The sequence below is a fragment of the Argentina silus genome (assembly GCF_951799395.1).
Source record: "Argentina silus genome assembly, chromosome: 1".
Taxonomy (NCBI): Eukaryota; Metazoa; Chordata; class Actinopteri; order Argentiniformes; family Argentinidae; genus Argentina; species Argentina silus.
The window spans coordinates 18,762,499-18,783,899 of NC_139655.1; the positions used below are offsets into that span (position 1 = coordinate 18,762,499).

The 21,401-nt window shown below is 43.2% G+C and overlaps 2 protein-coding genes across 8 annotated transcripts; both read right to left on the reverse strand.

The window, feature by feature from the left end:
• Positions 1 to 262: 262 nt before the first annotated feature.
• On the reverse strand, positions 263 to 13,796 carry map4k2 (mitogen-activated protein kinase kinase kinase kinase 2). 5 transcript variants are annotated; one of them, XM_083666547.1, is made up of 32 exons: positions 13,439 to 13,796; positions 10,577 to 10,634; positions 10,235 to 10,325; positions 9,632 to 9,696; positions 9,365 to 9,420; positions 8,936 to 8,983; positions 8,681 to 8,723; positions 8,428 to 8,500; positions 8,124 to 8,255; positions 7,910 to 7,972; positions 7,673 to 7,754; positions 7,245 to 7,358; positions 7,048 to 7,126; positions 5,835 to 5,893; positions 5,559 to 5,608; positions 5,248 to 5,286; positions 4,903 to 4,936; positions 4,631 to 4,790; positions 4,298 to 4,470; positions 3,972 to 4,013; positions 3,620 to 3,704; positions 3,452 to 3,531; positions 3,268 to 3,328; positions 2,905 to 3,028; positions 2,588 to 2,646; positions 2,392 to 2,495; positions 2,089 to 2,272; positions 1,873 to 1,941; positions 1,688 to 1,774; positions 1,475 to 1,545; positions 1,307 to 1,362; positions 263 to 1,190 (listed from the first exon to the last, which is right to left on the reverse strand). In XM_083666547.1, the coding sequence occupies exons 1-32, from the start codon at positions 13,529 to 13,531 to the stop codon at positions 1,103 to 1,105; spliced, it is 2,622 nt and encodes an 873-aa protein (XP_083522673.1). In that variant the 5' UTR covers positions 13,532 to 13,796; the 3' UTR covers positions 263 to 1,102. The 5 variants fall into 5 exon arrangements, with proteins under 5 accessions (XP_083522673.1, XP_083522674.1, XP_083522671.1 ...); XM_083666548.1 differs by having other exon boundaries at positions 2,588 to 2,649; XM_083666545.1 differs by having other exon boundaries at positions 5,559 to 5,611.
• A 178-nt stretch (positions 13,797 to 13,974) lies between these two features.
• men1 (multiple endocrine neoplasia I) lies at positions 13,975 to 21,083 on the reverse strand. 3 transcript variants are annotated; one of them, XM_083679440.1, is made up of 10 exons: positions 21,008 to 21,083; positions 19,565 to 20,082; positions 19,074 to 19,282; positions 18,743 to 18,871; positions 18,526 to 18,566; positions 18,082 to 18,169; positions 17,756 to 17,892; positions 15,868 to 16,012; positions 15,445 to 15,618; positions 13,975 to 15,343 (listed from the first exon to the last, which is right to left on the reverse strand). In XM_083679440.1, the coding sequence occupies exons 2-10, from the start codon at positions 19,998 to 20,000 to the stop codon at positions 14,846 to 14,848; spliced, it is 1,857 nt and encodes a 618-aa protein (XP_083535566.1). In that variant the 5' UTR covers positions 20,001 to 20,082; positions 21,008 to 21,083; the 3' UTR covers positions 13,975 to 14,845. The 3 variants fall into 3 exon arrangements, with proteins under 3 accessions (XP_083535566.1, XP_083535565.1, XP_083535567.1); XM_083679439.1 differs by having other exon boundaries at positions 19,565 to 20,118; positions 21,008 to 21,063; XM_083679441.1 differs by having other exon boundaries at positions 19,565 to 20,087; positions 21,008 to 21,046.
• Between the last annotated feature and the right edge of the window lie 318 nt (positions 21,084 to 21,401).

A 21,401-nucleotide genomic window follows, 5' to 3' on the forward strand; every position in this document is an offset into this window, starting at 1 on the left:
ACTACATCACTGGAAAGCGGCTTTGCTGAAGAGCTGTCAAAAGAGACCGAACTGCCAGTCACAACGTTCGGCTGTCATGTTGTAAGCATGCCTAGTGGATGGCCAAAGGGATACACTTGGAAATTTAGCCTACCCAGCGAGGCCTTATAGTTTATTTGTCAGTCTTTATTTTGTCAACTGGCCATCACAGATTCTTGAGATTGCTGTAAACTTGACAAACCTTGCAATAAAAAGAGCTGAGTTACCTTGTTGAGTGTTTATTTTGATACATACATTTCAACAAACAAAATCTGATACATATTCATATTGTCCCCAAAATCAACAATCGAATAGCAACATGCATATTGTCCCCTTACCTATTGTCTTGGGGACAATATGCAACATGCATAATGTCCCCAAGTAGGTCCATCTTTCAGAGATGAGTGTTAAATTGGACCCCAGCCCCAGTCCCTCCCAAATCAAACCAGAAGGCATATCATTAAACATAACAGAACAGTTAATATTCATCATACTTCATTAGTCTTTAAATTGATCTCAGTGAATACTTTCAAAGTACTATTAGAATGTATTAGCACCCTGATTCTATGGCACATCTTTCTAGCCTGTGAGGTGAATCTTGGCTGCAGCACCTATGACAAGAAGTGGGCCAACTGGACAGAGTGGAGCAGCTTATGCAGTCGGCACTGGTGCAGTTGTCCACTTCACAATGCTGTATCAGGGCATGAGCCAGTCATTGGTCACAACTTCAGTCATCAGTTAGTGTATTCTCAAATCCATACCAGTAAAAGGGACACTGGTTAAAGTAGTGTGTGCGCATTCATGGGGTTAGAGTCATAACTGGCAGGTTTTTTTCTTCCTCGAATACAGAGCACAGTCCTCCCTCCGTGACTGTGTGTGAGATTGTATCCCATGGTCTTTTCCCCATACGCAGTAAAGGGGTAAGTGAGTTCAGGCAGACCTACACCGTGTTTCAACCACTGAAGGATGAGTTTATTAGGTATCAGGGAGAGGCCGACCTGTGCCTTCCTTCACAGCATCACAGCTTCCTATCTCCTTTGACATAATGCTTCTTTCTTTTCTCATTCCATTATCATCTCTTCTCTCAGTAGCTGCTCTCATGGCCTGTTAGGATGTACAGGTTGCTCAGGGCGGAGGGGTCTTCTGTGGGGGTACTCTGAAGAACAATATCTCTGTGCAAAAGATAAAAGACAGAGAGCTTGGTATTTAACAGGGGGAATGTAGATTAATATTGGTATAGCACAGTATTCCAGGAAACCAATCTAGGAACATAAGGATACGACAGTACCTGTTTGTTCCCAAGACTCTGAATATTCGGCTTTCATCTGTGATCTCCTGCGTGACCTTCAAAGACATGTATTTGACATGAAACATTCTTCGAATTTGATATTTACACACTTACAAGTAGCACAAATTACAAAGCTGAGAGACAACCTCCTCCATATATGGTAATCACCTCATTTGTGTGAAGACTCCTTCCTCTGAGGCCATGCTTCCAGAAGGCCAGAACACTGTCCTGTAAACAAACTATACACAAAAGTGATATTGCTCGAAACGCTTTCACATCAATTGTAATTCACAAACACACTACATGTACAGTATGTGATGTGGTGATGAAATGCAGACATTTCATATGATAAAGATTCTTAAGATTTAATGAGAGTTTTACCTAGTGTTTCAATGAGAAAGTCAAAGGTTAGTTCAGAGGCCAGCTGCTTGGAGGGAAGCCCTTGTAAGTTAACAATCTTCACAGTCTCTGTAGAGTCAATACAATTATACAGTTAATAGTGGAGCATCCATGGACATGATATTCCACAATTGTAGCAATTGTATTCCAGTGGAGCGCAGACTCACTTTCCAGTGCAATGAGAACAGTATCTCTGTCCAGCTGTGTCACCTGCACGGCTCCTACTGGCCCACTCTCTACACACACACACACACACACACACACACACACACACACACACACACACACACACACACACACACACACACACACAGATAGTTATGGCTATACAATTCCGCCACAGAACAAGGCTAAAATTCTGATGTCAAACACCCCTATCCTACCTGGTGAAGAGTTAGGTGTGCCGTTCAACTCTATGATGTCAAATTTCAGCTGCTGGTTGGTGGACAGTTTTCCTCCCTCTGTGGTAGAATCTCTCACCCCTACACACAGCTGTGGAAACTCATCCGTCACTAAGACTAGTAGCTCAAAGATAGGGAGCGGTTCTGGGAGGCTTATTGCTATATGCTGAGGCAAGGGAAAGAATAAATATTAGAGAGATCAATTTACATCTCCATGTATAAAAGTCATAACCCATCTTTAAACAGTAATGTTCTGATTGAGTGTGGCAGTGTGTCAATACACACCTTGAGCTGCATGAACTTCTGCAATGGCTCATACCACAAGAGTAGGACTAGACCTGACGGTACTGCCCCACACAGGAATGTGCTATCCGTGTATGGGTTTCGTGCTGAGAAATAGAAAGGGACAGACAATCATATAAACATGTTTGTTGTGATCACACATGAACCACCTGAATCTTTTAGAGGAACTTTGACCTACCAACGCTACACCTTCGACAGCCTTTAGTATCCGGTATCTTCACAGATACAGCATATTTCCTGCTGATAGACAGACAAAATTAAGAAACTTTCTTCCATGTTTTTAACAAAATCGTCTATAGTAATACTTCCATTGGCTACTCTGACATCATTTGCAAGAATATTGAAGGTACGCTGAACATGGGCCAGTTTTACAGACCTTATCCAGGACTAAATCACACATTAAATGAAAACTAGCTCAGTGTACAGAAATTGTATTGAACCCAAAGAACATCCACCAATGGCCTTTGGCTGGCAGGCTGAGTGTGAGCCTCTCACCTGGGGCTGATCCTCTCAGTGAGGCGGTTGGTGCTGAGGGACAGGTGACTCTGTTTCTTCTGCAGATGGCCTCTCTGCTCAAACAGGGCAGCCAGGCTGTGGGAGTACAACTGGGACGACTTACCTAAGGACAGGGGGAGGTTTAGCAGGGAAATAGTGAGCAGTAATTACTGTTAGTGGAAAAACAGAGATCTACATTCCCAAGGTCACAGTTTTCTGTTCAGATTGAACCTTTATCTGTATTGCACTTTGTAAGCATTCTTTCATTAAAAAAAAAAAAAAGATGCATATACTGCCTGGATATGACCAGTATGACAGGTGTGAGTTGAGGGATAGTTTGGTAAGGGACATGGAAAGTCCTACCTGATACAGACATCAAGACATTATTCATGACATATAGCCAGGTGCATTGTTGTGGAAGCAACTGTGGAGGGAAAAGATAGATATGATCAGAAATCACCACATACAGTACTCTATATCACATAGCCACATGAACTCATTGTCCCATAATTACAGTTATCTGCACATACTGTATGTACATCCTTACCTTCTCCAGTGTGTCCTCGTGAAGCTCATTGAGATTAAGAGTGTAGACCCCCTCCTCTGCTCCCAAAATAAGGTACTGATCTGAGAGCAACAAAACATAAATTACTGGTTCATATTGTAAGTTATGTGTAGAATAACCCTAAAAAGGCCCTTAACTTCCTTTATTTACCTCTGGTTTTAGGTAGTATCCAGGTAACAGCACAGTGAATCCTAAGGGGACAACCGTTGAAGACTTTGGAGAAGCAAGCCCCCATCTGTGAAGCGAAACAAATGAGCCATTTCAGTATTTTGATTAATGCATCAAAGCATTGAAAAGTTCATGGTAAGCCTGTAGACATCTATCCATCTTATTTTAACCATTGTTGAAGTGAGCATTCCAAAGGCATCCAAGCATTCATGAGACCAATAGCCACATAGTCTGTATGTAAGCATGTGAAGATGTTTTGGTTGTTAGTTATTGGTGCAGCGCCATTGGTCAAGTAGTCCCTGTAGGGCACATGCTGTTAGACCTCGGCACTTACATGGACTTGAGGGGTAGGAGGGAGTCCATGACAATCAGCTCTCTAAAAAATTAAAAGGTTACACACAACAACAAAAAAGGGATAACTGTGTAATTCAAATGTAATACAGAACACCCATACTGTAGGTTCGGGAGATGTTTGTTGTTGGCACTGAATTTTCTCCTCCTACAATGTTACAAAAAGGCGGTTTAAAGGGGATCAAACCGAGTAAATAAAACATGTTATTAGGTTAACAAACCACACACAGCTGTTATGATGGCACTACTGATATGCAGCAGCATAGGCCAAAGTAACCCAGCGTAGTTATACTGGACTTGAGAACTCACAGATTCCTCAGTCTTTTTCCTCAGTGTGGACCACTCAGGAGAGAGGGGAGTGGCACGGCTAGCTGAGGTAACTCCCCCTCGTTTCTTCTCCGGACATACAGGGTCTACCTCAGGGACGCATGGGTCACTGTCCCACTGTCTGATGTCTTGGGTGGCAGAACACCTGGCCAGTCCTGGAAGACAGAGGGAGAAGAACACAAACACAACTAAATCTGTTGATTTTAGCCAAGATGGGGCCCATCTAAACTATTCATTGGCAATAAAGTATTCTATTCTATCATACATTCTACAACATATTGAGGTCGTAAGGGGAGAGGCATAGGGGAGAGGTACCTGAGGTGGAGTTGGGGGAGATGGTGGAGTCTGGGCCCAGGGTGGAGCTGGGCCGTAGTGTGAGGTCCTTATCCTCCATGTTGGGGCAGAAAGAGCCGATGGCAGGCAAGGAGGCTGTGAAAGGGCTGAACAAGCCACTTTTTCTCCCCCCTTTACCACACTACATACATATAGATTACACAAAACACTATCACATAATGCAATCTGAAATAGCTGAAGGATCAACTGCTACTGTATCAGGGATGTTTTCTTGTCCTGTTAGTCCCACTTACGTCAGTAGAGGGCGCTCTCTTGATGGTTAAGCTCCTGGAAGAAATACAATGGCAATGTTACTAAATCTATGCCATGCCATGGTAAATCTAAATTGTTTATCAATGTGTGATATAAGCAGAGTTGCAAGTGGATGAATGTCAAATGAAATTTGTCAAGATCTTAATATGATTTGATATAGGGCTTCAAATGAGTAGAACATTAATATCCATGACCAAACATTCTGTAATTTGTATATCAAGTATCATCAAAAGGTATTCATATCAATGTGATCAAACTTCTTTTGTATCCTTAATAACAAACGGTGCCGGTAGAACAGTTCTCGGGGGGTTTAGAATGGGGCTTACCTAAGCTGCAGAGCTTCCTCCACACATTCCAACAGGCTCCTACAACAGGAAGACCTGATGTTAATCTCTCTACGAGCCTGTCTGTTCTGTCTACATGTGACAATACAGTGTTCTTCCAATGATAAATATGTGTTTATAAATATGTTATGTATCAAGAGCCATTGGGATGTTTTTCATGATTGTCCTCAACTGGCTCTAGTGGGGACATAACATCATGATATGAGAGATATATCTGAGATGTCTGTGATATAATTGTTATAAAACAATACTCCTAAAACTAAGGAAAACAGTTAATAGGCGGAGCATCTTACGGTGATTCGTCTTCATCTCCTGAGAGGCTCCAATCGTCGTCATAAGAACCCTGCTAAAATATGAGAACAACACAGTCTCTCTCATCGTCGTCATCATCATCATCATCAATATCTTCATCAAAAATATAATGTTTGTAAAAATGTGACTAATACATTTTACATGTATCCATGTAAGTATCCAATTCCCCGTAACAGTCACTATGATGGGGACTTAACCGCAGTATGATCCCATGCTTGTAAATCACAATTCAAACACAGGACAGAAATGTCACTTACCATATCAGGATAAGGCTCTGTGACCTTCCTCAATGGAGGCCCAAATTTCACCTGGTCAACTAAGGGACACATAGCGTAGTTACTCATCAGCAATATCAGCTAACACTGAATCATTTAAATGGAAACACACATTAAAGGTTCGACAAGATAAATTATAGGATATGATCTATTATCTACATACTCTCTACTTGTTTTCACTTGTCGTATAATCAAATAGATTGGTAGACTCCCTTGCTTTAGGGCACACTCTCAAAGCACGTAACTCACACATCAGAACATGTTAATACAATGGCACTGGCTGCAGGCGGTCTACTGCAACTTTACTGCTCTCACCCCCAGGAAAGTGATTATTGTGTGAACCAATCCAATATGAGTCACAACAGCCCTCACCACTAGCATGTACTGTATGTATTATTAGGGGGCAAAGCACTGTAGGTTCTTTTCATGTATACCTTATGTGTGTGTCTAAATATATGCTGAATTTCTCTACTGTAGAGTGGGTGCATTGTCCACCACATCACCACCACACACTTCTATGCTGTAATCTCTCTGATATGAGTTGTGACAATAGCTTCTCAGTCACTCAGGCCATGGTTCCCCCTGCCCCCACCTCCCTCCACCTCCTCCCCCACTGCCTGGTCCCTTTTCTAGGCTCCATCCACACGTGTGACACGTCAGAGGATGGCAGAGACAACATGCCATGTGCGTATGCTGGACAGTACCACCACTATGTGCTCGGCACGGGTGACTCCATCGCTCTCCCTCTCTCAATGGGCTTCTTGTGACAGAAACTTAAGTGTGCTCTGCTGCTCTCTCCTCTTCTGCCCCAGTTCCATACATTAAGCAGCATGGTGATGTTGACCTCAACTCTCTCTATACACATGCACACGCGCACATGCACACGCACACGCACACGAGAACGTACACACACACACACACACACACACACACACACACACACACACACACACACACACACACACACACACACACACACACACACACACATAACTTCTCTGAGTCTCCACTTGATTAACTGTGTAGCTGGAGAAGCCCAGGCCACACTTCAAATGAAGATGTTTTGGGCAGTAGGGTTTTTCATAGAAGATGGGGAGTGAATACTTTTACAGTCTCTTGTATTTACACACTGTGATGATGCAGTGTGTAGGAGGTCTCCATGTATAATCATGTTGAATACGCTGTAAAGACTCACACTGCTCTTCAGAGGGAGTCCTCTCAACAGGCAGGTGTTTCCCAGCTGACTGGATCTTATCAGGGGCAGCATCACCAATCTACAGACCAAACACTCAGATAGATGAAAAACACTCATAATATAGATGTATGCCAGTTAGTCTGTCCATCTGTCCGTCCAGCCAAACCACCTGTTCATTTGTCTGTCTGTCTGCTCACCTCCAGATCATTGTCATCCATGCTGTGCGTGGAGGAGTGGAGGTCAGGGTTGTTGGCCATGTCCAGCAGCTCTATCACCAGGTTACGGGTCAGCAGCTGGGTCACAAACGGGTGCTGAGGACACCAAGATAGACAAAGTTAATGACCTCAAGCTTTCATATGGCACTACATCTATAGATAGACCTGTATAGTAAAAGGACTTTTTCCATTTTTGGGGCCATAGCACTGCGAACAAAAACATTTTGAAAGTAGTAACTTTGCTGCAATTACTGTTTATTGGACTATATATACCTCTCTACATCTATATATCCACAGCTGGTGAGCAACTATTACCCTCTCAGTGAAGTGCCGAGGCTCTTTAATGATCACTAGTATTGATTGCCCTCTGATGGCTTTTCCTAATGACGACTAAAGGGTATGGTCTGTACCTGTAGTAGTGTCTCGGCTGAGGGCCTCTTACGAGGGTTTTTAATAAGTGACATCTTCACAAAGCTCTGGAACCCCACAGACCTGAGAGAGATAGGGAGAGAGACTTTACCTCATCATAACAAGCCTCCCCAACAGACCCACACTGATAATTCAATCAGAAGAGTTTGGCGTCCAGAAGATGTTTGTAGGACATAATTTAAGAATGGAGAATGAACCATAAGATGTGTTTATCTTACCACTTGGTCTTGTCCTTGAGCTTGGGAGGCTGGAAGCTGCTTTTTGACATCAACATCAAGGCTCTGAAACGCAATTCCACTTTAAACTTGAGTGGCAGGCATAATTATGTGCATGCTGTAGCAGTGTTGCACTGTTGTTTTCAATGTTGATTTCGAGAAGGTCAATAACATCTGTCTCTGTCTGTGTGACTCAGAGCTTGGACACAGGTCTCACCTCATAGGGTGTAGGTCAAACATGGGCGGCTGCAGCTCTGCCAACTCAATGGCTGTGATGCCCACAGCCCAGATGTCACACAAATGGTTGTACCCGCCCTTCTTCTCCACAGCAGCCACTTCTGGTGCCATCCTAAGGTAGTTATATACCAACAGGTCAGATGAAAGCAAGACTGTTTTGATAGAGGTCACATAATCCAAAAAGGGAAATAACTGACCTATCAGTATCAGCATAAAGAAGCATATTGATGTGGTACATTGGGTGTCAGTTACATTGCTGTCTGGTTTGGGTCCGTTTGTCTTACCAGTAGGGAGTTCCTATAAAAGACTTCCTCTTGGCCACAGAAGCACTGATCTCTGCAGCCACGCCAAAATCCGCTACAGAGAGACAAAAAAGGAGAGTCTAGTCACAGGGGGTGAAAGAATCCAATATGCAACCAATATGCATTATTAGCGGTGTGTGTGTGTGTGTGTGTGTGTGTGTGTGTGTGTGTGTGTGTGTGTATGTTTGTATGCTTGCTTCTGTCATGAATGGTACTTATATAGATTCTCACTGACCCAGTTTGATGTCTCCTCGGTCTGTGAGAAGGATGTTAGCTCCCTGTGGTGAACACACACACACACACACACACACACACACACACACACACACACACACACACACACACACACACACACACACACACACACACACACACACACAGAGATGACCTCACACAGACAGACAAACAAAGAAAAAGAAAAAACTTTCTAGCACTTACTAAACCCAACACAAGGGCCGTTGACTGCCATAACAGCACATCATAGTTATACCTTTATGTCCCTATGCATTTTGCTTGTCTCGTGCAGGTGATACAAGCCCTATGGAGAAGGAAGACAGAATCAGCAATTACCACAATCTCAGAGAGAAATGTATCAACCTCATCATCCCACACGTTTTAAAGCAGGTCGTAACAGGGAACAACAACCAAACGTTGCTGACACTATTCAGGGAGGTAATATTGTGTTATAACATTGTCGACTGTAAAGTTAGCACTATATTTAACTGTCTGGAAATGTTGAATAAGCATTCATTATGTTATGAAAAATGCTGCCTTGCTTTTCTGAGGTAGGAGAGACACATACTGCACACTCAGAGTATAGTATTGTAATAAAATAAAATAAAAAGTCCTTCAGTTTAGCAAAATAACAAAGCAAATATCTCAGCTGGTAGTGCTGAAGAGCTGCACTGGACCTCCTGACCTGGAGGGTTTCTCTGCAGACGTAGGCTATCTGCTTCTCCTTTAAAGGGCCAGTCACTGTGGGCATACAGTACAGGCAGAATGTTGAGTAATTTATTGCACATATGGAGGATGAGGAGGGAAAACGTACAAGTGTGATTATTTTCTTTGAAATGCACTCCATTGTGATTAGAATAGGTAGAGGGTTAAATGGCACAAGTTTGGGTAGTGTGCTGCCAAATAGAGGATGAGAGACAGGTTTAGATAGATCATACAATTTTGGCCGTACCATGGTAAATGTCCTGCAGTGATCCCCCTCCACAATATTCCATGCATATCCACAACTTTGTGTTCCTGGAAAATAAGGGATACACAGCTTTATCAGTTTGTTTGAAATGTCAAGCAAACTGAAATGTCTATTTACCTACTTTGTTAGAAAAGGAGTTTGATTTCCAAGAACTGGACATGTAGCACAAACTGGTATTATTACAGAGATAACAACATTCAGACAATTCAAGAGGGCCAAGCTGAAGAAGTAGAAAACCTTGAGAAGAGACCAGTGGATTGTGTGTGTGTGTGTGTGTGTGTGTTTGCATGGTTGTGTGTGTGTGTATGTGTGTGTGTGTGTGTGTGTGTGTGTGTGTGTGTGTGTGTGTGTGTGTGTGTGTGTAAGGATGACTAAAGTACTCAACAAAGCTTTTTGTGTGTTGCAAATTTGTTCGTAGCACTACAGTATGCGTGTGGGAGAGAAATTCAGCATTCTGGTTTGCTGAAGTGTGGAAGATCAGGGTGGAAATCAACATATTTAAGTACACACACAATCCAAAGGATTCCACTGATTAAAGTGGAATCTCACTGACTCTAAATGATCACATCCTTAAATACACAACACCTGTGATAGCTGCCGAAGTAGGCTACAATGTTCTTGTGCTTGCATTCTTTCATCATAGTGATCTCCTGCTGGATGGAGCTGATGTCATCACCTGAATGGAGAGCAAGTCACATGACCAATTAGACACACACACACACACACACACACACACACACACACACACAACACATGCACGCATACAGAACATTCAATATCGGTATTACACGTGGTGCATGGTGAGCAAACAGTGTACACAAAACATACATGAAGGCAAAATACAAAGGCTAAGACCAATAATAATGGTCTAATAACATTGGTTATTGTTCAAGTTGAGTCTGGTGCAGGACTGGACTGTTCACATACCAGGTTCCAGCTTAACCATTTTGATGGCAGCCATTTGAGAGGTCTTGATTCTGCGGGCCTGAAAGAAAAGGTAAAAAATCAATTTAAAAAAGAGTTGCTGTATGAACTTTCCTGTGAACTTTGCTACAGGCTACCTTATGACATCTGTTAGTCAGTCAGCACACACAGCCCTGTGCACCTGTTGTAGAACACCAACGGGAATCCATGGTACCTCTAGGCACATCTTACACTTAATTCAATATCTTGTTTGGCCTTACAGTTAATGCAATAACTAAATATTCTTATTGAATTTGTGAATTTCAATAGGAATCCTTTTGATGTTGACAAAATCCAACACATTTTTCAAAAGGCAATCTCTCCTGGTTTGGAGGTCTGCCATGTCCTCCACCATATCACTATAGAAAGCTCTGGGCACCGATCCAACCTCCTAGACGGTCATTTTAAAAGATCCAATATTAGTGTCCTCCTGCTGCTTACAGAGTCACCTTGTATTAATGCAACAGTGGGTAGTGATAGGTCTTTTCTACATGGGCCCAGACAGACCAAGAATCTTGACTTTCAAGGTTAGGCTGGTCTGGCTTTATCAGGACATCCTTCAAAAGGGCTAGGAGTTTTTTCACAAGGGCCAGGAGTTTTTTGTGTCCATGTGACTTGATCAGGAAAACCAGGCTATAATTAAGGTCTGCTTTTGAATCCTGCGGATGTTGTTTACAATGTCCATCCTACATCCATGATTTCCCCTGTTTTATCTTCTAAACACGTTTTACTCCCATTCTGTGTGACAGGTCAAATTACAAAGTGATGTCAGGTTGTTGAGCATTAACTGTTGTGCACAACAATCCCATCAGTAGCCAATGAGATTTCAGGTTCCCAGACAAAACCTGAAGCTTGGCTGCACTGACTTCCTGTTGTTTTCCTGTTATACCGGAGAACTTCCTGTGACTAAAGTGACAGTAATGTCTCAGTTAGGGGTTTGCACTGTGCAGCCAGAAATAACAGTGTTGTGGGTTACAGACAATGGAGCTGAAAAGGAAACTTTGCAACACTTTGATCAGGGGTTCCAAATGCTTTCTCACAGAGGTTTGATTGAATCAGAGCTCAAAGTGGAAAATCGACACATAAAAAAAGAAAGCCAATTTTCCATATGATCATCTTGAGAGTATGTAGCATTCATGGGCCATCAGTCATTATTGATATATGTGACTAACTGCAGCAGTAACCGCAGCTCTGCTCTGATGTAACAAGCAGTAACGAACAGCCAGTAGCCCACACTATGACAGATTACTGTGTGCTGCAGTGCTGCTCTCATCTACTAGTTTATGAGACAGATTTCTTTCTGTGGGCTTTTCCACATTGAACCTCCTCAGGCAATCTCAGTCAGGTCAGAGGTTTACACCAGTGAAGGTGTGTAGTGTATGACACCTCACCCTGTCTTTGGCCTAGTTTCACATGCACACAATAGATTACAATGGAAAAAGCATATCACAACGTTTGATCCGTAAAAACACCCTAATGTCTTTGCGATTATCATTGCCACTACTTTGAAGGGTGAAACCCTATCTTTCTTAACTATAGTGGTATAGGCCTTTTATCTAGTACATGGCCACTCAAGGGCCACACATTTGAACATTGAGCACTCAGCTGAGTGGAAAACAGTTTCCTGTGAACAATAGTCATCTACTGAATGTCCATAGAAAGCCCACTGAGTCACATTGCCAGTGGTTTGACTCCTCCTGACCCCAGGCTGGGCAACACTGGAGGACCAGCGAGGTAGTGGGAGGTGATAATAGGCCATTGTTCACTAAACAGCAGTTTCCCTATTCACAGCAGACACACAGGACAATATCTCTATGGCATGGCAGGGATGATGCATTATTATTTAATTTCAAAAAGTGAGAGAATTTTGTTTGAAACATGTATCTTTGTGCGTGCAATTAAAGTATAATTGTGAATGGAGTATGCCTGTTTTTGTGCATGTACATGGGTTGGGTGCGTGTGCGTCCATTTGCGTGTATATGGGCCACTAAATGTTTTGAACAAGGGAGAGACACACCACTTTCAGTCTCTCTCTCTCTGGCAGGATGCATGAGACATTCAGGAGTGGGTTCATAGGATGTTTGTATCCTGCATCACCATATGAAAATAGAACTCAAGAAGGCCTGATAGACTGTGTTGGTGACCATTAGATGAGATTAATAATATGTATAAAACATATTTAGTCTAAGAATTGTGCTCTAGATACAAGATCATTTGCAGCAGCAAGCTTGTCTGATGCCCACCTGTCTTGGTGATCGTTGCATGCAATATCATGCAGTCCAGAGAAGAGTAGCCCTACCTCTAAGATGAAAAAGTAGCAGGCTGCATTGAGCTCTGATAAATGTTCCCTTAATGATCTGACCATGATGGATATTGCACTAATGGACAAGTCAGGGCTCAGGAGGATATCATTTATGTCTGATGAGTAGCATTGTAGATGAGCTGCCAGACAGTATGGGCATTAACATGTGCGCACCTATCCTGCACCCATATCAGCGGTTACACACGAACGGGCGGACTCGCGCGAAAAAAATCTTAACCTGTATTCTACCTTGTCGAATTTAGCCTGATGTATTCGTGTTTTCCGCTACGTGGTTGTAGTCCGTCAACTCGTACATTTTAAAGTTCTAAAAACTATCACAATGAAAATGTATTTTCTACTAATTCAACTTCATAAAATCCAACAATTGCATCACCATGGAATAAAATAATATGTTTACAAACACAGGATACATGTTTCATTTAATTTATACAATGGTGTAAGGCTTTAAACCGGACAACGAGCGCAGATTCCCAAGCTTATCTGATGTTGCTCTCTAAACTCACCTTGAACACATCTCCGTACGTGCCACTCCCAATTCGGTGAATTAACTCGTAATCATCCAACGGGTCCAAAAAAGAGACTCCAATCGTGTCCATGCTTGCAGTCTGTATTGCGTATCTCACGCTTCTAATCACTCATCATAATACTGTATAGCTGAATCAACGGTGCAGTTGTGGGTATCCTTGGCAGGAACGCGCAGGCGACTCTCTTAAATCGGCAACACCCGAATCTGATTAAACAAATGAAATTAATGAGCTGACAAAACATGGGTATATTGATTCTGACGCCAGACACCATATATTTTCCGTCTTATTTGCTACCATCCATGCTATACATCTTCTAGCATGTCCAGTCCACAAGTCCAGTCATCCCAAGTCTTCGAATATTTGCGCATGGGCGAATTTGACCGCCCACGAAACAAGAGGACAGACCCACTACTGTAGACACTTCACATAATACCCCTTTCTCAACACATCTCATTCTATGCACCCATACTGAGCAGTGTCATTATCAAAATGAATTTACAAACTCAAAGGCATCACATTTTAACTTGTTTATTATCTGTAGATAAAAAAAACACAAGATATCAAGCAAATACTATGTTGCTGGAAAACCTACAGCAATCCCCTTTAAAACAGTGAATGGTCTTTCTGGTCACTTCTCTAATGATGAGTAACACTTGCCTATCGCAACTCCTGCTATTCTCAAAACTAAAGGCCACCTAAATTACAGATACAAAAAGGCGATGTAAGGCAAAAGATAGCTAGCAAGAGATGAATTGATGACATACAAAAGCAAAGAGACATTGTTACAGTACATGACAATTGTCCCAATGACTTATAGGGATTTCAGTCTTAAATGAAAATGAATGATAAGACAGAGAAAGATCACTAGATCAAATAGTTTTCCGGAGCAATATGAATCCACCTGAGTAACTCAAATGTATTCAGGGTGTCTAATCAATTAAATGCCTGTTACTTTGTCAATGAGAACTCAACATTGAATGTACATTGCTGTTTTGATTTATACCAATTGAATGTTTTATGACTTATGACACAGGAGGCTAAATCAACCTGTTCATCACATAGTTGTCAAGTCTTACAATCATTATTGAATCACAACATTACAAAGAGCAACTTGGGCAACAATTCGGTTCAAACTTGATTCATGTGACATTCTAACTAAGTTCTTTAAACACATACACATGTGCATGGAAATGTGCTGATGGTTGTATCACAATATTGGGCTCCAATTGATCACAAAAGAACCTTTGGATGAAAAAGTATATCACTGAATGCGCAGAAATGCAAGCAAGTTGATGCACTTCTTTTGTGTGCATTGTCTCCCACAGTACAACGGAACGTCCAACACAGAGTCTTATCTTCTTTTTCTCCCCATATGAAGAAAGTCTATAGAGATTTGCGCTGGCGTTTCATGAAGGACATGGTGTAGTCTCCAGAGGGCGTGGTCTTCTGCCTCTTCATCTGTACCTGTGACTGGGCAGTCAGCTGCAGCTTGATGGCACTGGAGTTGACCTTGGCTGCAGACAGCAGCTCCTTCATGCCCTTCATCTTCTCGCTCTGGAAGGCCACCACTGGTCCCCCTGTTGGGGAAGGCTGCTGGGGCGGCGAGGGGGCAGGGCTGGGGGATTTGGCCTTCCCCTCTGGTTCCCCACCACGTAGCCCCTGGGAGGACCGCCGCCGCCCCCCACCTTCTCCACCCACTTTCTTAGGCTGGGGCAGCTGGGTGGGTGGGGCAGCTGCCTGCGGGAGTGTAGGACCTTGGTCTTCAAGTTTGGACTCACGTCGGGGGCCGCGTCTCCGCCCCTCACGAGGGTCCTCGCTGGATTGGTCGTCTTCCTCCTGGGACTCCAGGTCTTTGGTGATAATTGACACTTTCTGACGCACCTGGGGAAGAAGAAGAAATTGACAATGAGTAAGAGGTGAGGACATCATACTAGTTCTACTGTAATGGGCAGGGTTTTGATACTGAGGCTTGGATTGTTTACCTGTGCTTCAAAGCGACTGAGGGACTGGACCAGATAGGTGGCCCAGCCCACATGGAGGACAGGTGTGGGGCTGCCCTCCTCCCACTTACAGATCCCATCATAGAAACGCAGCATATGGGCAAAGCATTCTGGGTCCTGGAGGGCAGAGAGGGCGGCAGCCTGTCTTGGCTGGTCCTAAGGAGGGAAGTGAGAGAGACAAGGAAATGGGAGACAGAGAGAGCAAGAGATTGGGGGGGGGGGGGGGGGGGAAGAAACATTTAGTTAAAAGAATAGAGTAGTAGAGGGGCAACAATGAATTGAAAACAAGTGAATTCAACACATCAATGGAAAATCATTAGTTAATGAGATATCATTAACGTGCCATTTCAAGGAGATCAAAATGAGGAGAAAATTCCACTAGAGTCTTGAGGCTAGGTTGATTACCTTCTCTGCTCCCTCAACCCCATCTCCTCCCTCCCCTCCACTCTCAGCAGCAGCAGCAGTCTCCTTCAGCAAGGTGGGGATGACATCGTTGGCTATGTCAAAGAACTCTTTATAGATTTCTTCATCCTCACGGAAATAGTTGTAACTGGGGAAGGGAAAGAGAAGGAACAGGTGGGCAGATGAGTAAAGGCTATGCAAAGAGTTTAAATCACACAACACAGATGAAATGTAATTTAGTGGTCGTTCGTGGTTCTTTCCAAGATGAACAACCCTGTATTTTAGCATCTGCCTTTTCATTTATGCAAAACAGCGTTTGGGTATCATTAACCACGTACCGAGGCGATCATTCTTGCATTATGCCTCGACAGAAACCACTTCAATAGTGGCCTAGAGGGTGGGGAACCCAACTGAGGAAGGCACCTGTCATAATTTGAACTTGACTAAACACAAATGTGTCTTCAGGGAGGGGAGCTTCAAAACGGCACACAGGTTGGATGCGGCAACAGGAGCAGGAGATACTGTGGGTGGCATTGGTTGGGAGAATAACCGAAGGCTATGAAGGCCGGCTTTGGCGAATTGCTATACCAGTCGAAGAGTGAGTGAGGAGATTCTGGTGTTGATTGGGGTACTAGATTGCACAACAGTTGTGTGTGTACTGTACATTCCTATATCCCTTCTTTTTGAAGCATACAGAAAAAAACACAATGCTTTATTTACTGTACAGCTAAATGTTACCATATCACACTCCATTTTCTTTTTTGAAGAGACAGCTAGCAGAGGGAGCTGAAATGGAAGAACAATGGGGAAACAGGAAAGGCAGAGAGGGAAAGGGAAGCTGAGGGGAGGGAATGCACTGTTCTGGGCGGGGCACACATCCTACAGGAGACAGAGGCAGGAGGGATTGGCTGTTCCCTGTGATCTGCTCAGCAGTATTTTTAGCCCCAGCAGTAAATGAACAGTGTGTTTAAGTGGGAGGAAAGTGCAGGTTTACTGTCCCCCCCGAGGACTAGAGCCAAGGCTGGGGTTTTGAAGGAAGTTTCCTGCAATGTCTGAGGATCTCTCTCTCTCTCATAGATGAAGTGTCTCAAAATATTTAAGCCATATCATCTAATAGGAATGAGTATGAATGTTAAATTTGCATGAGCACCAAATTTATTAGGGACAATGCAAGAGTGAATCTAACTGATATCTTATTCCAGATATGAGGCTGATCAATCAATTGTCTTTAAATAAACAATGAATAACCTCATCCCCAGACTACTGCGCACAGTGCAAATAAGCCTGGAACAACACCGACTCAACCCTGGCCTTCGTGGAAGTGAACTGAGTACGGTATCATTATCATTGTCATTATTTGATTTTAACTAATCACATGACTGCCAAAGTGTGGCTCCAAATCATAAACATGTGGTGTGAAGCACTGGGGGAGAAGTGCTGAAAGAGATGACTGATGCAAGGTAAACCAGTGGCTATGCATCAGGAGTTTTTCCCGATCTTTGTATTGGGTAAACAAAGGCCACGTTTGACGTGTTGGTCCACCAGAACTTCTGAGCATATTGGGTGTAAGTGTCTGAGAACGAGATTAAACAATGAATGACACAGCCCTCAAAAACAATAGAGCATTGGATTTACTGCCCTCTGCTGTTATCCTGGTAGAACAGCAAATGAGTAGATTTCACAGTGCACCATCATGGCTGGCATCATCATCATCTAGGTTTTTTATGGACACATCAAACTAGCTAATGCATTGCATTGCTTAACCGTGACAACATAAAGTAAGGGAACCAAAGACAATTCCTGTGGAACTCTCAATACACTTGGCTCGCGATAGACGACTAGTATCTACAGTGGGGTGTAGAGAAGGTTCCAGGCTGGTTGGCTAACTCACTCCTGCATGACAGACGCAGCCTCAGCCCAAGCCCCGAGAGCTTCCCGGACATCCCTGTGCCTGTAGTGGTAGCCAGCTAGAAACATGAATGGGTAGATGTGCTCATTGTTGTAGTACTTCTTGGCAGAGTTCACAGCCTGAAAACAGAATACACAAACACAAAATGTATGAGGGTGTAATAAACTAAGCACAATGGTGATTTTAAATCAGGGGGTGAAAGTCATGGTACACATGATACACATAATGATTTTAAATGATAGAATTACAGTTTCATCACTAGGAGAATGTAGTTTTCCATGTTGGTGCAAAGTGCTTTACACACTCACTTTAAGGTGGATAAAAAGTGGGCTTTCTTTGCCAGGGATGGGCTCTTGGTCCTCAAGGTCTGCTAAGGTGCCCATGGCCATGGGGTATCTGAAACACACGAAAGAGAGGTTAATAATAATATACACATAATATATGTGATTTGGCTGACACTTTTATCCAAAACAACTTACATTGCAATGAGTGCATACATTTCTCAGTATATATGGTCTCAGCGGGAATCGAACGTTCAACCTAAAGGTTGTTAGCGCCATGCTCTACCAACTGAGCAACAGACTGACTTAGTTGGTAAAGTAATTGGGTGTGCTGCATGTTTACAACAACGAAAAACATGAACTTCGATGCAGAAATATTGACTTTTGGTCTAGACAACCTTTCAACACAACTAATGAAGGTTTTGTTAATTTAGTTGTTCAGTTAGCTTCTAATACAGTCTAACAACTCACCTTTCTAGGTCTCCGCGTTCGTATAGCAGCCATAGAAGCCTCTGTGTGGAAACACGACCATTCACACATGACATCACAGAGAAGCACTTTGATGAGGTTCATACAGCTCAATGTTTTTAATGAAGCTAACAGGCAAAATATCTGGATCAGCAGCACCTATTCATTGTATCATATAACTCAATGTGCCTGTCAGTATCTGTGCCAATGGTGGTCTCACCTGTTGGAGCTGCAGCAGCTCAGAGCTGTCTGTGTGCAGGTCCAGAGAAGGGTTGATGGCACACACCATGAAAGCCACCTCCATATTCCTGTTACACTTCATATAGGAGCCCTTCAGGTACAGCCAGCTCTGTGGGGGACCAGAGGGAGGTTGAGGATGCTGTAGGTACTATACTGTACACCAATATAGTAGTTTACCAAGTAAGTAATATAGTTTACCAAGTAGTGAGCATAGAGATGTGTGGGTGTTATGCTCAAATACATGTGTGTTTAGTGTATGGTTTCATTCCATGTGTCTACAGGGAGGCAGTGTGCTGATGTCTCTGCCTCACCCTCTCACTGACACCAGCGCTGACAGTCTGTCCCCTTCGGTCCTCGTTGCCCTTCCCGTGCCAGGTGACCTCTGCTGTCTCCTCTTCATTGTTGCCAAAGATCACCCAGGCGTGGTCCTCAGACAGGGCGAGGTGAACGTCCCGCAGCCCTAGAACCTGGCAGGCTGCCACCACTGCAAACGCCACCCCCGAGCTGTCCAGCTTTGTGCCTGTTCAGAATTATACCAACTTTTATTTTGTAATAGTTTTACCCTCCATGTTCAAACATAAAAGGGTCCTGAGTTTTTCCTGATCAGGTCATGTCTGTAGTAGGCTAAAGTAATGCAACGTAATTTAATGTAATGTATTTTAATGTAAGCACAGTTCCCATGAAAAAGAGACCTTTTTTGTCTCAGTGGGACAACCTGTATAAATAAAGGTTTAATAATGTCATCAGTAATAATTCAGGGCCTTGAATAACATTACTTCTCATAGCATCACTGCACCCATACCAGTGATGAGGCTGAAGAGGGACTGGATATGGGCCCGGTCTTTGAAGTAGGAGCGGCTCAGACTGTTCCAGATGACATCTGACACCTTCTTCACCAGTTCCCTGCTGGACCCGCCTGCAGGCCTCCGGTACTGGGACAGGTCCACGGCACCACGGATCTGAGCCGTGAAGCGTTCATGCAGGGCCGACAGCATACCCAGTTCCACAGTAGGGAAGCAGGAGTTTGGGCAGTCTGGCTCCAGTGGTTCAAACCGAACCCCAGGGACATTTATAGGTATCACCCGGTTCACAGCAAGGAAGTGCTCGACAAAGCCCAGCACCAAGGAAAGTAGGGCCAGGTCCGGCTCGGGTTTCCGTAGCTCTGCATCGAACAGCTGGACTACGCCTTCAATCCCGCGCAGGGGAAAGTGCTTCTTCTGGGCCGAGTGTAATCCCATGTTTCCCTACACCACAGCTTGCAGTCACTCACTAGGCTGGTGTGTGTACCCTTGACTCTCACCTGCAGTGATGTCATAGGGACTGGACTGGAGGAGAGCAATGAGAAAATCTGTAGGCCTATTTGAAGACACATTAATATCAGATTGCACTGTCCCCCAAACATCCAATGGCAATATGGCCTACCTAGTTAAAATTGGTGATGCTAAGACAGAATTACCACATAAAAGCACCGTCAGCACCACTAACAAAATGTAAACAACGGAGCAAACTAATTTCACATGCAAACAGTACTTGATTTCTATGCAAACTGAAGCTATATGTTGTGCTCAACGTAATAGCATTCAACGAGAGCAGCATTACTTTTTTAAAACATAATTTGAGGCTATAAATAATTTGTCTCATGTGATAACAATATCATAGTGGGTTATTATACAGTTATTCTACTTTATTTATGATGTCATTCATCACAAGGAAGTGGGTATATCACCGGCAGTGAACAGAGTCTGAAGCTGCTTAGCTAAGTGGGCGGGGCACATAGCCACATCCATTGGTTTCGAAGATCAAATTATTTAAAACTCTCTGGCTAATAAATTGACATTGTTAACAAATATTGATATCCGATCCAATACTAGTAGCTAGGCTAAGGCTACCTAGAGTTTCAGAATAAAATCACATATATCTAGATTATAAAGCTGCTGGACAATACTTAACAAACCTGAACGGGAAAGCTTACTTTCTATCTAATATTAAACAATAGGTCATTTATCTATAGTTAAGCCCGAAACTGCATGTTTGGAACTGAAAGAGGGATGTAAAGCAGGCAGAAGCTAATACAATGCGTAGCTAAGCGCTAGCCATCTATGCTAAGTTAGCCGTCATCACATGCAAATATGTGACAAAATTGGAAAATACAAGTATTCTATTTCTTTAACTGACATACACACAATCCTACATAAGTAGCCCGCTTTTAGACTCATTAATATCTCAAAAGAAACCTAATACGTACCCCGTAGCTCACAGCTGCACCCACATGTTTTTGTTTGTGCCTTGCTTTTGCCGCGCAGTTCAATGACTGTTCAGTCAGTTAGAATGTATCAGAACTCTGGAGTATTGGCGTGCAGCCACATCGCTACCCACGTTATCAGGCTTCCACAACGCGAGACTAGGCCAGAGAGGGACACGCGACGGTCTTTGACTCGTCACTCCAGATTGTTTACAGATCTACGAATTTGCGCACTACGCGCCACGCCAAGTGCTTTAAAACAAACCCGTTGTGTCTAGTCTTCATTCGACTAAACCAATGCATTTATGGATATGTAGTTCATTTTTGCACAATTATAAAATGTAAAAAAAAAATAAAAAAAAATAAAAAAATTGAATAAGTACAACCAGCAGATGGC